Below are 15,737 nucleotides of genomic sequence, written 5' to 3' on the forward strand. Positions count from 1 at the left end.
GTACGCATGCTCAGTCTCTCTCTCTCTCTCTCCCCGCCCCAGATGGATCTCACCCTGCGCGTGCTCATTCTGTTTTTGTCTCCATGCCCGCGTCGCCGCTCGCTCCCCATTGTGGGCACGCACTCTCTTTTGGCCGCGGGCCCGCGCACGCCGCGCTCTCCCTGGGCCGCGGGCCCGCGCACGCCGCGCTCTCCCTCGGCCACCCCCTCGCGGGGCCGCGCACGCCCCCTCGGCGGGGCCGCGCCGGGCTGGTGGTCACGTGCTGCGCTGAGCAGGCTATTTGAGGCTCGAGCGTCCATTTTGAGTGAGAGAGGCTTCTGGAAGGTGAGAGCGGGAGGCGGCCGCAGCGCCTCAGCCCGGCGCGGGGAGCGGGTCCCCGGTGTACCCCCGTCACCCCCTCCCCCCCCGGGCCGGCGCCCGCCCGCCGGTCACCGCCGCCGCTCCGAGCGCCGCCCGATTCCCGCCCCTCGCTGCGGCCTGGGCGCCATTTCCCGCTCTCAGGCCTGGGGCCTGGTCCCGCCCGCCCGCCGGGAGCGCGGGCCGATAGGGAGGGAGAGGCCCGGCGTCCTCCCGCCCGGGGCACCCTCCCCTCAGCCCGCCCGCCTGGCGGGCCTCCCATTGCCTGGACTCGGGCCCAATCCCGGGCCGCGCTGGAGGCCGGGCCGTCTGGCGGCGGGAGAGAGGCAGCGGGCCCCAGGCGCCAGCACATGGCGGGCCGGCCTCTCCTCCTTTGTTCACCGACCGCCCGGCGCTGCCGCCGATCCCCGGGCCGGAGAGGCTGATCGCCGGGCGCTGGTCCCCGGGCCGGCGGGCGCTGGTCCCCGGGCCGGCGGGCGCTGGTCCCCGGGCCGGCCGGGCGCTGGTCCCCGGGCCGGCCGGGCGCTGATCCCCGGGCCGGCCGGGCGCTGGTCCCCGGGCCGGCCGGGCGCTGGTCCCCGGGCCGGCCGGGCGCTGGTCCCCGGGCCGGCCGGGCGCTGATCCCCGGGCCGGCCGGGCGCTGATCCCCGGGCCGGCCGGGCGCTGATCCCCGGGCCGGCCGGGCGCTGATCCCCGGGCCGGCCGGGCGCTGATCCCCGGGCCGGCCGGGCGCTGATCCCCGGGCCGGCCGGGCGCTGATCCCCGGGCCGGCCGGGCGCTGATCCCCGGGCCGGCCGGGCGCTGATCCCCGGGCCGGCCGGGCGCTGATCCCCGGGCCGGCCGGGCGCTGATCCCCGGGCCGGCCGGGCGCTGATCCCCGGGCCGGCCGGGCGCTGATCCCCGGGCCGGCCGGGCGCTGATCCCCGGGCCGGCCGGGCGCTGATCCCCGGGCCGGCCGGGCGCTGATCCCCGGGCCGGCCGGGCGCTGATCCCCGGGCCGGCCGGGCGCTGATCCCCGGGCCGGCCGGGCGCTGATCCCCGGGCCGGCCGGGCGCTGATCCCCGGGCCGGCCGGGCGCTGATCCCCGGGCCGGCCGGGCGCTGATCCCCGGGCCGGCCGGGCGCTGATCCCCGGGCCGGCCGGGCGCTGATCCCCGGGCCGGCCGGGCGCTGGTCCCCGGGCCGGCGGGCGCTGGTCCCCGGGCCGGCGGGCGCTGATCCCCGGGCCGGCCGGGCGCTGATCCCCGGGCCGGCCGGGCGCTGATCCCCGGGCCGGCCGGGCGCTGATCCCCGGGCCGGCCGGGCGCTGATCCCCGGGCCGGCCGGGCGCTGATCCCCGGGCCGGCCGGGCGCTGATCCCCGGGCCGGCCGGGCGCTGATCCCCGGGCCGGCCGGGCGCTGATCCCCGGGCCGGCCGGGCGCTGATCCCCGGGCCGGCGGGCGCCGGTCCCCGGGCCGGAGAGGCTGATCGCCGGGCGCCGATCCCCGTGCCGGAGAGGCTGATCGCCGGGCGCCGATCCCCGTGCCGGAGAGGCTGATCGCCGGGCGCCGATCCCCGTGCCGGAGAGGCTGATCGCCGGGCGCTGGTCCCCGGGCCGGCGGGCGCTGGTCCCCGGGCCGGCGGGCGCTGGTCCCCGGGCCGCAATGGGGAAATTGTGACGCATTTTCCACTTTTAGCTCTTTTTTTTCCACCTGGTTTTTGGGCTCTTTCCTCGCATTTAACTCCAGCCTTTCATTTAAATGCAGAAACATATATAATTGATTTAAAAACTTATGACTAATTGTACTCTTCTGTTAAAGGTTTTTAAAAATAAAAACTATGGGTGATCAAGGAGAACCTCAAGTTCAGTTCAAGGTAAGAATCTGGTGTTGGGAACAAGGTAAATGGATATTATTTCTGTGTTCCTCCATACTAAGGTTGAAGTAACCAAATTACATCAAAATTACCGCACGTGGATAGTGGTTCTGGATTTTTTTCGGTTGAGAAATGAAGTTGAATACTCTTTATCTTTAAATAAAAACACAATTTTGTATGATACCTAATAGTGACATTTTTCATTTTGCCCCACTCTTAAAAAATAAACTTTTGCAATGTCTCTATCCTCCACTTGTTCTCATTAATCTACATATCTGCAAAAGCTATCTAGGTGAAACTTGCATTGTAGGTGGGGGTGTATTTTGACTCCTGGTAATATTTTACGTGTTCTGTTCTTATGTCGACACTAGAGTACAGTTATCACAACGTTCATATTGCTTGCCATATGGCATGCTGATACAGCTCATCAGGTCTAATTCTGACTCTCCTGAATCTGAATTGGTTCTGTGCAGAGACATGATTAAATGCTGCAATGGCTTTTATGCAGCTACTGTTAAACTAGCAATGTTGGAGTAGAACAAAGAAATACTTAAGTGTCACGATAAAACGTTTTGCAGGAATATGAAATGGTAAGTAAAAAGGCAAGGATAAATTAAAAGGGATAAGACAAACCCTTGAAGGAGGGAATTATTTCCCTTGTGAAGATGTCACTGGTGAAGTTGACTCTGGTCATGAACCCCAGGTGAGAGTAGAGGAACCATATCTAGCACTTTGCTTGTGTCAATGGGCTTTTAACTGAGGCAGAATGGAAATAACGCAGTGCAAAACTACATGATTTTCTCTGCTTGCAAGCAGTCCACTTCATTTTGTAACTATAATGTCCGATGTGTATATTGTGGCATTTTCCTTCTGAGATAAATTTGACATTAAAAAGTCTTGCCAAATCTTCGAAGCGGAAGCTCGTCTGCTTTTACAACCATGTTCATGAAAACACTCTTGCTATCCTAAGACTTTGTTTCTTACTCCAGTGCTAGTCTATGACTCAGCTAATGGTTTATTTCAGAATTTCTATTAATAATTGCCTGCAAATTAAAATTCTAAGCATTGAGGGGCATAGACAGAGTGGATAGTCAGGCATTTCCCCAGGGTAGAGGGGTCAATTACTAGGGGGCATAGGTTTAAGGTGAGAGGGGCAAGGTTTAGAGTAGATGTACGAGGCAAGTTTTTTTACACAGAGGGTAGTGGGTGCCTGGAACTCGCTACCGGAGGAGGAGGTGGTGGAAGCAGGGACGATAGTGAGATTTAAAGGGTATCTTGACAAATACATGAATAGAGGGATATGGACCCAGGAAGTGTCGAAGATTTTAGTTTAGACGGGCAGCATGGTCGGCACGGGCCTGGAGGGCCGAAGGGCCTGTTCCTGTGCTGTACATTTCTTTGTTCTTGTCTTTGTCCCAACTTATTTATTTTGAACTTCGGGGGCTCCCAACCGAAAGCAAAAGGCTTGTTCTTTTTATTTCACATTCCCTTGATTCTGTCGCCAACTTTGATTTTGGGGGCAGCACGGTGGCGCAGTGGGTTAGCCCTGCTGCCTCATGGCGCCAAGGTCCCAGGTTCGATCCTGACTCTGGGTCATTGTCCGTGTGGAGTTTGCACATTCTCCCTGTGTTTGCGTGGGTCTAGCCCCCACAACCCAAAGATGTGCAGGCTAGGTGGATTAGCCACACTAAATTGCCCCTTAATTGGAAAAAACGAATTGGGTACTCACTTTTTTTTTTTAAAACTTGGAGTTTGCAATTTTGATGAGTGCTTAGGAATGACAATGTTGAAAATATTGGGGGGGGTGTGGGGCGGTCGCAGGGGATTTTAAAAATGGTCTGTTTTGTGATTAGTTGCACTGACCCCAGGTATTTCTGGTGTGGTGTAACTGAAATGCTGCCTTTCGTGTTCTTAACTTGAGAAAATTACTCTTAATTTTCATTGCTGACCTTTGGGGATTGATGTTTGGAAATGTTACATGAGAAACTCATAGTTTCTGACTGGAAAAAGCAAAGCTCACTGAATCCAGCATTATTAATTTTTAAGAATGTGCTAGTTTATGACCTGTGACTGGCTAATATATTGATATATCAAAAGTAACTTGGGGATCATTTAGGCAGATGCTTTATCCCACCTAGATTCACAAAACAAAGGAAAACCAATCAACCCATCTGGATGCTAGCAAGCAAAAATGGTATAACTTCAAACTATCCCTTCATCAGAGTGTTTCACCTCCGATTATGAGTAAAAATGTGCTCTGATTTTTGTGGTGTGTGAGATGCAGATCAGCCATGATATTGAATGATGGAGCAGACATGAGCGGCTTACTCCTAATTTGTGTGTTTGGAAAGTACCCAAGCACTTGCAACTTCCGAATTGTAAATTTTAATTTGCTTTCTTTTAGCTTGTACTTGTTGGAGATGGTGGTACTGGTAAAACTACTTTTGTGAAGCGCCACTTGACTGGCGAGTTTGAAAAGAAGTATGTAGGTAAGTATATAAATAGAATGATGCATCACCAAAGGAGACCATTCTGTCTGTCAAAAGTTATCAAATTAATCCCACTTCCTTGCTTCTGCCATGCAAAATTTACCAGTGCCATTTCTGTGTAATAAGAGGGTTTTCATCCTTGGTGCCATTCTAATAGTTCTTCTGTGTGGCACCCTGAATGGGACAGAGTGCACTAGCTGAGGGTGAATCCGTTGTTTTCACAAAGGTTTAGCACAACTTCCTTACTTTTGTACTCTGCTATTCTCTTTATAAAGTCATGGATCCCATCTGCCCTTTTAACAGCTTTCTGAACGTACCCTGCCATCTCAAGGCATGTGTTCCTGCACCCTCTGTTCCTGAACCCTTTTAGAATTGTGCTGTTTAGTTTTAATTGCCTCTTCTCATCCTACCAAAATTAATCACTTCTCATGTCTGATTGAATTTTGACTGCCCAGTCCACCAGTCTGCCTGAAGTCTGTTCTCAATGAGTTTTGTTATCTGCAAACTTATAAATTATATCCAAGCCCACTTCTGCCAAAAACAACTGTGACCATTATTGTCTACTTTCTGTCCCTTAACTGATTTCACATTTACATAGGTGCTGCCCCTAATCCTAGAGAAATCATTTTGCTTGCCTGTTTATGACTTAAATGAACACCATTTGGAAGCTCATATGCACATCAACCCTCTTAACTTCACCAGAGTCCTGGGTGTTGAGCTTTGCTTTGTGTTCCATGCTAATGCCAGTGTAATTTATGGTTTACCCCCTCACAGCAACATTGGGTGTTGAAGTTCACCCACTAATGTTCCATACTAACAGAGGTGCCATCAGATTTAATGTGTGGGATACTGCTGGTCAGGAGAAATTTGGTGGCCTCCGAGATGGTTACTACATTCAAGGTAAGAGTTTAGGTTATGCAGATATTGATTATGCAATTTTTTGTATACATTAAAGTATATCTTGGGTTCTTACTGCTTCTTTCTTTAACAGCTCAATGTGCCATTATTATGTTTGATGTAACCTCGCGCGTGACATACAAGAATGTTCCTAACTGGCACAGAGACTTGGTGCGAGTGTGTGAAAACATCCCCATTGTGTTGTGTGGCAACAAAGTTGATATTAAAGACAGAAAAGTGAAGGCAAAATCTATTGTCTTCCACAGGAAGAAAAATCTTCAGGTATGGGTTTTGTCAATGTCTTTATAATTGGGCAATGTTTTCCATGCCAATCAGTGAATGTTGGCACTGGAAGAAAAGTCCAGGCTGTATCTCGAATATTTGTTTAGCAGTCCGAAATGCATCTTTTATAAAAAAAAAAAAAAAATACCCTTCCAGTGTGAGGGTGGAGTTTCAGTCCTCTGTTCCTTCCAAAATCATTGATCTCAAACTTGAGCTATGGTGAAATGGCAAGTTTACAGTAAATACAGAAATCTGATAGATGAGATTATATGGAGTTCGGGGCTGCAATTTCAAAATTCCTGCCCAAGACGCAACCTATTCGATTGATACAACATATTACACTAATTATTTGCACTAATTCCACGATCTAGTTGAAGTTGTAGGTCTGAGAAACATTTTCAGTGTCAGCCATTCTGGATCAGATTAGCTGTTTACATGCTATTCAGTCACCTTTCAAACAGTTTATAGCTTTCTGTATAAGATAAAAAGGGTCAGCTGATTATAGAAAACCAGGTGGACAGGAAGCAGTACTGGGTTTATTCAATAGGATTTTGTTGTCACATGTACCTGTACTAAGGTACAGTGAGACTGATTCTGTACATGAAAATAAAATACATTGCAAGTACATGGACACAGGCATCGGGCGAAGCATACGGCATTGGGTAAAGCATAGAAGTGCAGTACTACTCAGTGGAGAAGATATGTGAAGAAATCAGATCAGTCCATAACGGGCGTTTAGGAGTCTGGTAACAGTGGGGACGAAACTGTTTTTGAATCTTAGAGCATTTTCTCACTTGTATCTTCTGCCCGATGGAAGAAGTTGAAGAATGAGTAAGCCGGGTGGGAGAGGTTGCTTGCTTTCCTAAGGCAGCCGGATGTGTAGACAGTCAATGAATGGGAGGCTGGTCAGCGTGATGGACTTCACAACTCTCATGGTCTTAAACCGAGCAGTTGCCATACCCGGCTGTGATGCAGCCAGCTAGGATGCTTTCTATGGTACATCTGTAAAAGTTGGTATGGGTTAATGTGGACATACTGAGTTTCCTGAGGAAGTATAGGCGCTGTTGTGCTTTCTTGGTCGTAGTGTTGACATGGGTGGACCAGGACAGATTTTTGATATGCAGACCTACGAATTTGAAACTGTCAACCATCTTTACCTCTGCCCTGTTGATGCAGACAGGGGTGTGTACAGTACTTTGCTTCCTGAAGTCAATGGCCAGCTCTAGTTTTGCTGACATTGAAGGAGAGATTGTTGTCGTTACACCACTTCACTAGGTTCTCTATCTCCCTCCTGTATTCTGACTCATGGTTGTTTGAGACCGAAACACTACGGTCGTGTCGTCAGCAAACTAGTAGATGGAGTTGGAGCCAAAATTTGCCACCGTCATTCAGACCGATAACTTGGCCGTTACATTTGAAGCCAATTATTTAAACACAGCTGATGGCCAGAGTAGTTTGCCCTGACTTTTGGAACTTTTGTGCTATAATTCAGTTGCTGTTCCCTTATTAGGGCCAGTTCCACAAGAAAAACGAGGGCCTTCAAACTAGAAGCTAAATTGTGTGTGCTCCATTGTTCAAATGGAGTCCAATTTTTTAACTAGAAAAACTGACAAATCTGACATTAACCTCATTTTAATTTTGAAACTGTTGCACTTTGGCAAAGATTAGTGGGAGACTAGAGGACTGGGAAATCTTTAGGGGGCAACAGAAAGCTACTTAAAAAGCTATAAAGAAGAGTAAGATAGATTATGGGAGTAAATGTGCTCAGAATATTAAAAACAGATAGTAAAAGTTTCTACAAATATATAAAATAAAAAAGTGATAAATATTGGTCCTTCAGACTATGAGAAGGGAGATTTAATAATGGGAGATGAGAAAATAGCTGAGCAGCAGAGGGATTTGGATAGGCTAAGTGAATGGGCTAGGGTCTGGCAGATGGAATACAATGTTGACAAATGTGAGGTTATCCATTTTGGTAGAAATAACAGTGATGGGGATTATTATTTAAATGATAAAATATTAAAACATGCTGCTGTGCAGAGAGACCTGGGTGTGTGAGTGCATGAGTCCCAAAAAGTTGGTTTACAGGTGCAACAGGTGATTAAGAAGGCAAATGGAGTTTTGTCCTTCATTGCTTGAGGGATGTAGTTGATAAAGATAGTTTTTTGAAGAATAAAAGGAATAAGGGTTATGGTGTTCGGGCTGGAAAGTGGAGCTGAGTCCACAAAAGATCAGCCATGATCTCATTGAATGGCGGAGCAGGCTCGAGGGGCCAGATGGCCCACTCCTGCTCTTAGTTCTTATGTAGCAACTTTGTACAGTGTTGACTATTCTGCAAATAGATAAACAATTATGAAATGAAAATCACTTATTGTCACAAGTAGGCTTCAACTGAAGTTACTGTGAAAAGCCCCTAGTTGCCACAATCTGGCGCCTGTTCGGGGAGGCTGGTACGGGAATTGAACCATGCTGCTGGCCTGCCTTGGTCTGCTTTCAAAGCCAACGTTTTATACTGTGCTAATCCAGCCCCCGAGTTGGTGCATTTGATCAGTATCCTTAAGGTTCCATTAGAATGGGGCTTTTGGCAAGGAGAGATGTGGCATGTTTCGTATATGGTACATATCTTGGGAGGGAAAGAAGTATGGTTATTCAAAATTGAGATCTTGTGAAAAACACATTAGGCGTTCAGTAATCCTGATCGCTGCAATGAAATTTCTCATTGAGGGTAGGTGCTACAGTTTGGCAATTCTGCATTGCATACATTCTTGCTTATATCAGAAAGGAAAAATGTATGGTGTATTTTAGACTGGAATCGAGGAGTCCTGGCAAACCGGAAGTCAATGATTGCTACAGAAGTCCCTCGGGGTAGTGTCCTGGGCACAACCTTCATCAGTGGCCTTCCGACCATCACAAGATCAGACGTGGGGATGCTTGCTGATTACCATATCCAGCACCCTCATGACTCCGATACTGAAGCTGTCAATGTCCACGTGCAGCAAGATTTGGACAACATTCAGACTTGGGCTAATAACGTGGCAAGTAACATTGGTGCCAAGCAATCATATCAGTGAGAAGAATCCAGTCATCTCCCCATGACATTCAAAGGCTTTACCATTGTTGAATTTGCCACTATCAATATCTTGGGAGTTACTGTTGACCAGAAACTGGACTGGATCAGCCATATAAATACTTTGGCTGCAAGAGCAGGCTGGAGTTTGGGATATGGCAAGTAACCTGCCTCCCCAAAGCCTGTCCACCATCTACAAGGCACAAGTCAGGATTGTGGTGGGATATGCTCCACTTGCCATGGTTGAGTGCAGCTTAACCAATGCTCCAGAAACTCTGCTAGCCAGAACAAAGCAGTGTGCTTAATTGCTACCCCATCCATCACCTTCAGTATTTACTGCCCTCCCAGACCATGGCAGCTGTGTATACCATCTACAAAGATGCACTGCAGCAACTCGGCATGACTTCAGCACCTTCCGTGGCCACCTAGAAGAAAGCTTTCAGCAGATGCATGGGGGCACTGCCACACAATTCTGACTTTGAACTGTATTGCCATAACTCACTGTCCATCTAGAACTCTCCCTAACAGCATTGGTTATACCTACACCACATGGATTGAAGCAGTTCAAGGAGGCAGCTCACACCACCCTCTTGGGCAGTTAGCGACTGGCAATAAATGCTGGCCTACCCAGTGATGCAAAGCACTAATTATTGTTAAATTGGAAAGTGATAGGTGTCTTTGAAACCAGAAGTATTGAAGGTACCTTGCATGTTCTCATTATTCATTGACTTACAGTATTCTGAGTGTCTAAATCCTCATTTCTACGCTAGATATTTAGTATTTACATTTTGCCAATGAAGTTTGTCTATTAGATATTTCAGTAGATGCGAGTGCTTGAATTCGAATACTGTGGAAATGAAGTGTTTGAGTTCACTGACATCTTCCTCCTTTGCAGTACTATGATATTTCTGCCAAAAGCAACTACAACTTCGAGAAGCCATTCCTGTGGCTTGCCAGGAAACTTATTGGAGATCCCAATTTGGAGTTTGTTGCTATGCCGGCTTTGGCACCTCCAGAGGTTCAGATGGACCCTGCGTTAGCAGCACAGTACGAGGAAGACCTGAAGGTACAGTATTTACTATTTGATTCCGCAATCCGAACCAAATATCCACCTAAAGAGATCTGTTTGCACATCAAACCACTTTTCATGTAAAGGTGACCAGGCATAAATACATCATGCTACTGTTAATGCCTTTATGGCAGTCCAATATATATGCTGGAAGGGCTGCAAGCAAGAAAACTCTGGGCATGGTTCTGTATCCACATACCAAAGCTCAACTATAACACATTCAACCAAAACTAGATGCACTTAATGTTCTGCACATGAGAAATATTTTTAAAAGTTGTCCAGTAAAAATTCCTGAAATGTGATTTTTCTTTTTTGGTAGTGTGTAGTTGCTTCATAATTTACACCCTGATCTACAAAATTCAGTACTGTGTAAATAACTTGTACTCCATTAGTGGCTATGGAGCTTATAAGTGGGTGGATTTACTCACGTTTGAGGCTCTGTTCTAATTTGGTACATTTTTAGGTTGTTTAGGTCACAAACCTGTCCCTGTCACTTGCTACATATCAGTCATTCTGCACTTCACAGTTGAGGAAATGGAAATTTTGATTTTAAATTGCTGCTTGTAATCTATTTGAGATACAAGTAACTAACTGCATTAGATAATAGGAAATGTGACTTGTGTTCTGCATGTAAAATATTGTTCCTGTTTGTCCTTGCATCCTTATGTTATATCCTGTTATGGGTTGGCCTGAAGACCTAATGTAGCTGACATGTCACTGATTTCACTATCTCCTTTTCAATCCTCTTCCCCCAACCATTTGTGAACATAAATACTGCCTATCTGATAAAATGACCAATTTATTACAAATGTCTACTCTTGTTTTATGTTCCAGGTTGCTCAAGGCACTGCTTTGCCAGACGAAGATGATGACCTGTGAATTCCTGGCTGGAGTTGAGCACCAGCAGCCTAGTTTTATAGGCAGCTGTCCTGTGATGCAGCGTGTTTGCCAGTTAATTAGCTGAACAGAACTGCTTATAATCTTTAGGGGCTAAAGGAGTTGTAATTGGGAGTGAATGGTGTGCAGTATGACAATTTTCTTCACACTTGGACCTGTGTACTTGATACTAAAACTGTATTGATAGACTGCAACATTGGAGTGTATGCATAATTTAATTTATGATACAGGTAGAATCACAATATACATCGTTTCAAGTTGTATGTTAATGTCATTCCTACTTTTTTGTTAACTTTTTGTTTAGATCATAAAGTTGTGATCTTAATAAAGTTGTATTCCAAATGACTAAATGAATTGTGGCATTAAAGTACTGCATTCCTTTCAAAATTCATTTGTTTTTACTAGTATTTAGTCCACCACTTGTGGCTAAGGAATTAAATCCTGATTCCCTGAGCTCGGTGACTGCAAGAATTTGCATCTAACTACCTAACTAATTCTGTGATACATCTTTGCCCTAGCTGTTTCTTTTAAAGTGAAGCCTCTTGATAGTTTGTACCCTTGTAATGCTTGTGATGTGCTGCAGGGACTACTATGACTGTACGTAGCTTTTGCCTTTTTCTCCTGTATGGCAAGAACTGACTGTTCTGCATTCTTTCAGTGCTAAAATATTAATAGAACCTGAGGTAGAATAAATGATGTTCCCAGTGAGTGGGACATCCATACAATTCATGCTGATGTTTTATGTAAGTTCGTGTTACACAACTAGCAAATGCAGTACATAACATACTTCCGCAACTGTCCAGAGTTTTGTAATGTTGCAATGGGGCTGTGGCAGGTTGACAATCCAGTTCATTCATGGGCCGTTTCTCTTCGACTCTTGACATGTTCAATGAAAATGGAGGCAATTTGCACAGTACTTGAGATGGTGGTTGAGGTATCCCGGTGGAGATTTGGGAGAGTGTAACACGAGTGGCTGTGCATATGGTGTGCAGGCTTGCAGTGAAAACTGCCTTATTTTTAAGGGCACCCTTGTTTTTGAACTCGAGTTTTGGTGTTCAGAAGGGGAAACTTCCTTTCTACACCCTGTCAACTTTCCTCTGGTTCTTGTTTTTCAATAAGATTGCAGAGTTGAGTAACCTTGGTTTGGTACAATTTAACATTGGAAGCTGTTGCGATTTGTTTGGGCTAATCAGCAAATTTTGGCATGATCTGGTTTGGCAATGCAGCAAACATGAATTCCTTAATGCCAGCAATAAATTGTTATTTTTAAAAGTGGTAAAACTTATCTATTAATGTGCTCACCTAACAAAGCTCGAAGCCCAAGTCTTGGTCACCAGGCAAGGGGTTGGGTTTAATTTAATACAGGCCTTGCATTTGTCTTTGTACACCAAACTCCCCTTGGTAGAATTAATGTGGAAATTCTGGGCAGAAGTTGGTTGCTTTCAGCACTGGCAATCCTTCCACTTGTGCAGACTCTGAATTATAATAATCTTTATTGTCCCAAGTAGGCTTGCATTAACACTACAATGAAGTTACTGTGAAAAGCCCCTAGTCGCCACATTCCGGCGCTTGTTTGGGTACAGAGAGGGAGAATTCAATGTCCAAATTCCCTAACAGCATGTCTTTTGGGACGTGGAGGAAACTGGAGCACCCGGAGGAAACCCACGCAGACACTGGGAGAACGTGTAGCCTCCGTACAGTGACCCAAGCTGGGAATCAAATGTGGGACCCTGTCGGTGTGAAGTAACAGTGCTAACCACTCTGCTATTGTGCTGCACAAGTTCTCACTAATTGGCTCATGCAGGTTCACTCGAGACTTGCTCAGTCACCCACTGATTCGCATTCACTGACCTAAGCCTGGGAAGTTTGGCAATTTTATCGCCAAGGATGAATCCAAGTTGGCTGTAACTGTGTCGAGACTCCATTCTTTAATCTGCCCTGTTGGGAAACTCCAGCTAGTCGAGGCAGGGAGCTGAGTGGGCTGGTTGCTATGTCCCTGCTGACCCTTGTGGTTGCCTGGCCCATTCCACCATTACTCCTTTAGGGGACTCGAGCCTGTGCAGGAAGGCAGAGATAGTGCACACTTGTGAAAAAAGACTAACCTTCCCACTGCTCACTATTTCTTCAATTGGGCTGTTAATCTATCGCATTTGCTCATCTGTTTTTCGGGGAGAATTCACAGGGAAACCTGTCCCAATTGAAAGTTGGCTACGAGAGGATACTTTAAAGAAAGATGTGAGCATTAGTCCGCCGGCGGGGTCAAGTTCAGTGCAGTGGGAGGAAAGATGGCAGAGGTGAGCTTGGGATGGGGTTGCTTCAGAACAAAGAACAATACAGCACAGGAATAGGCCCTTCGGCCCTCCAAACCTGTACTGATAGTGATACCAACCTTTGCTAAAACCCTCAGCATTTGTGCCGTATCCCTCTACCCATCCTATCCATGTGTTTGTCGAGATGCCTTTAGAACGCCGTTAATGTATCTGCTTCCACAACCCGTTCCAGGCACTCACCACCCACTAAAAAAACCTGCCCCGCACATCTCTAAACCTTGTCCCATGGACCTTAGACCTATGCCCCCTGGAGAGTGACCCACCCTGGGGAAGGGTGCCTGCCCACCCACTCTATCCATGCCCCTCATAATCTTGTAGACCTCTATCAGGTCACCCCTCCACCTCTGTTGATCTAATGAAAACAGTCCGAGTCTATTCAGCCTCTCCACATAGCTAATCTTCCAGACCAGGCAGCATCCTGGTAAACCTCTGAACCTTCTCCAAAGCCTCCACATCCTTTTGGTAGTGTGGCGACCAGAATTGTGCGCAATATTCCAAGAGCTGCCTTATCAAGGTTCTGTAGAACTGTAGTATGACTGCCAGTTTTTATACTCAGTAAGGAGGGATATGCTGACGGAGGTGATGGTGGCTGAGTTTGAGAAGCAGTTCAGTAAACCTTTCGAGTGGCACAGGAGGGAACTAACAATACAGCACATGGACAGGCTCTCCAAGCCCGCACCGGCCACGTTACCAATCTTTGCCAAAACCCTCAGCACTTGTGTCGTATCCCTCTAAAGAACAAATGCTGGGTGTCACAGTGGTTAGCACTGCTGCCTCACGGCGCCGAGGTCCCAGGTTCGGTCCCGGTTCTGGGTCACTGTCCATGTGGAGTTTGAACATTCTCCCCGTGTCTGCGTACGTCTCACCCCCACAACCCAAAGATGTGCCGGCTATGTGGATTGGCCACGCTAAATTACCTCCTTGGAAGAAATGGATTGGGTACTCTGAATTTATTTTTAAAATAAAAAATAAAATGCTGGAGTGTTAAGCAGTTGTTCGTGGACTCGGCCCCGATAAAGGAGGCGATTGGAAGGATGGCAGAGACGGTGCGGGAGGTGTTGACGGGGGTGGAAGCGGTGTTGTCGACGCACAGTGACCAGCTCGTACCTCGAGGCTGAGCTGTTGAAGGTGGTGGACAGCAATACGGGCCTGAGAACAAAGGTCGAGGATCTGGAAAAGAGGTCCCAGCGGCTGAACTGGTGGATCTTGGGCCTGCCTGAGGGTGTGGAGGTCCCGAGGCAGACCGTACTTTCTGACAATATTTGGGAAGCTGGTGGAGGGTCTGAAGCCACCCCCATCAAGCTAGATAGGGCACAACGGTTGCTCCGGCCGAAGTAAAGGGCCAACGAGCCACCGCGAGCTGTGGTAGTTTGTTTTTGCAGCTACCAGATGAAGGAGTAGGTGCTGCAATAGGCTAAGAACCGTGAGGTGGGAAGGCAGTGGTATTCGGATATACCAAGATGTAATAATAATCTTTATTGTCACAAGTAGGCTTACATTAACACTGCAATGAAGTTACTGTGGAAAACCCCTAGTCGCCACATTCCGGCGCCTGTTCGGGTACACGGAGGGAGAATTCAGAATGTCCAATTCACCTAACAGCACGTCTTTCGGGACTTGTGGGAGGAAACTGGAGCACCCGGAGGAAACCCACGCAGACACGGGGAGAACGTGCAGACTCCGCACAGACGGTGACCCAAGCCGGGAATTGAACCTGGGACCCGGGTGCTAACCACTGTGCTGGCGAGAAGGCGGGGGCGGCCTTCAATAGGGTGAAGGCAGCTCTCTGGAAAAGCGAAGCGCGTTTTCGAGTGGTGTACCCGGCACGGTTGAGGGTCACGCACAACTCCAGGGATCACGTCTTTGAGATGCGGAGGTGTTTGCAAAGGCAGAGGAACTTGGACTGAACTGGGAATGGTGGAAGTGGGACTTTGTTGTGAAAAGCCTGTGTGTTTTGTAGTTTTTTGTTTTATTAGGGTGTTATTCCTTTTGCATTATGGTATCGTGAATTATTAATTGAAAAGCGTTTTGGAAGTGTTTGTAGAATGGTGGTGCTTCTCTTTGTCTTTTGTGGTTTTAGAAGTTAGAATGGGTATATGGAGAGGGGGTAAGGGCGGTTGGGTTTGGGTATATGGAGAGGGGGTAAGGGTGGTTGGGTTTGGGTATATGGAGAGGGGGTAAGGGTGGTTGGGTTAGTTTGGGTATATGGAGAGGGGATAAGGGTGGTTGGGTTTGGGTATATGGAGAGGGGGTACATAGAACATTACAGCGCAGTACAGGCCCTTCGGCCCTCGATGTTGCGCCGTCCTGTGAAACCACTCTAAAGCCCATCTACACTATTCCCTTATCGTCCATATGTCTATCCAATGACCATTTGAATGCCCTTAGTGTTGGCGAGTCCACTACTGTTGCAGGCAGGGCATTCCACGCCCTTACTGTGACATCACAGAAAAGCTGTGACCTGAGTGGCTGGTTGGGATTCTAACCTAAATTTT

The 15,737-nt window shown here is 48.1% G+C and overlaps 1 protein-coding gene across 1 annotated transcript; it reads left to right on the forward strand.

The window, feature by feature from the left end:
* The first annotated feature begins 201 nt into the window (after positions 1 to 201).
* ran (RAN, member RAS oncogene family) lies at positions 202 to 11,299 on the forward strand. The gene is made up of 7 exons (XM_072517788.1): positions 202 to 324; positions 2,157 to 2,211; positions 4,616 to 4,700; positions 5,475 to 5,600; positions 5,692 to 5,879; positions 9,842 to 10,012; positions 10,850 to 11,299. The coding sequence occupies exons 2-7, from the start codon at positions 2,176 to 2,178 to the stop codon at positions 10,892 to 10,894; spliced, it is 651 nt and encodes a 216-aa protein (XP_072373889.1). The 5' UTR covers positions 202 to 324; positions 2,157 to 2,175; the 3' UTR covers positions 10,895 to 11,299.
* The last annotated feature ends 4,438 nt before the right edge of the window (positions 11,300 to 15,737 follow it).

The sequence above is a fragment of the Scyliorhinus torazame genome, chromosome 1 (assembly GCF_047496885.1).
Source record: "Scyliorhinus torazame isolate Kashiwa2021f chromosome 1, sScyTor2.1, whole genome shotgun sequence".
NCBI classification, from domain to species: domain Eukaryota; kingdom Metazoa; phylum Chordata; class Chondrichthyes; order Carcharhiniformes; family Scyliorhinidae; genus Scyliorhinus; species Scyliorhinus torazame.

Bases quoted from the DNA above. Each gene is read 5' to 3' on its own strand.
- ran (XM_072517788.1), top strand. From the start codon at position 2,176: ATGGGTGATCAAGGAGAACCTCAAGTTCAGTTCAAG. The intron at 4,701-5,474 runs GTAAGTATATAA...ACCCCCTCACAG, and splicing joins GTTTGAAAAGAAGTATGTAG to CAACATTGGGTGTTGAAGTT. The intron at 10,013-10,849 runs GTACAGTATTTA...TTTATGTTCCAG, and splicing joins AGTACGAGGAAGACCTGAAG to GTTGCTCAAGGCACTGCTTT.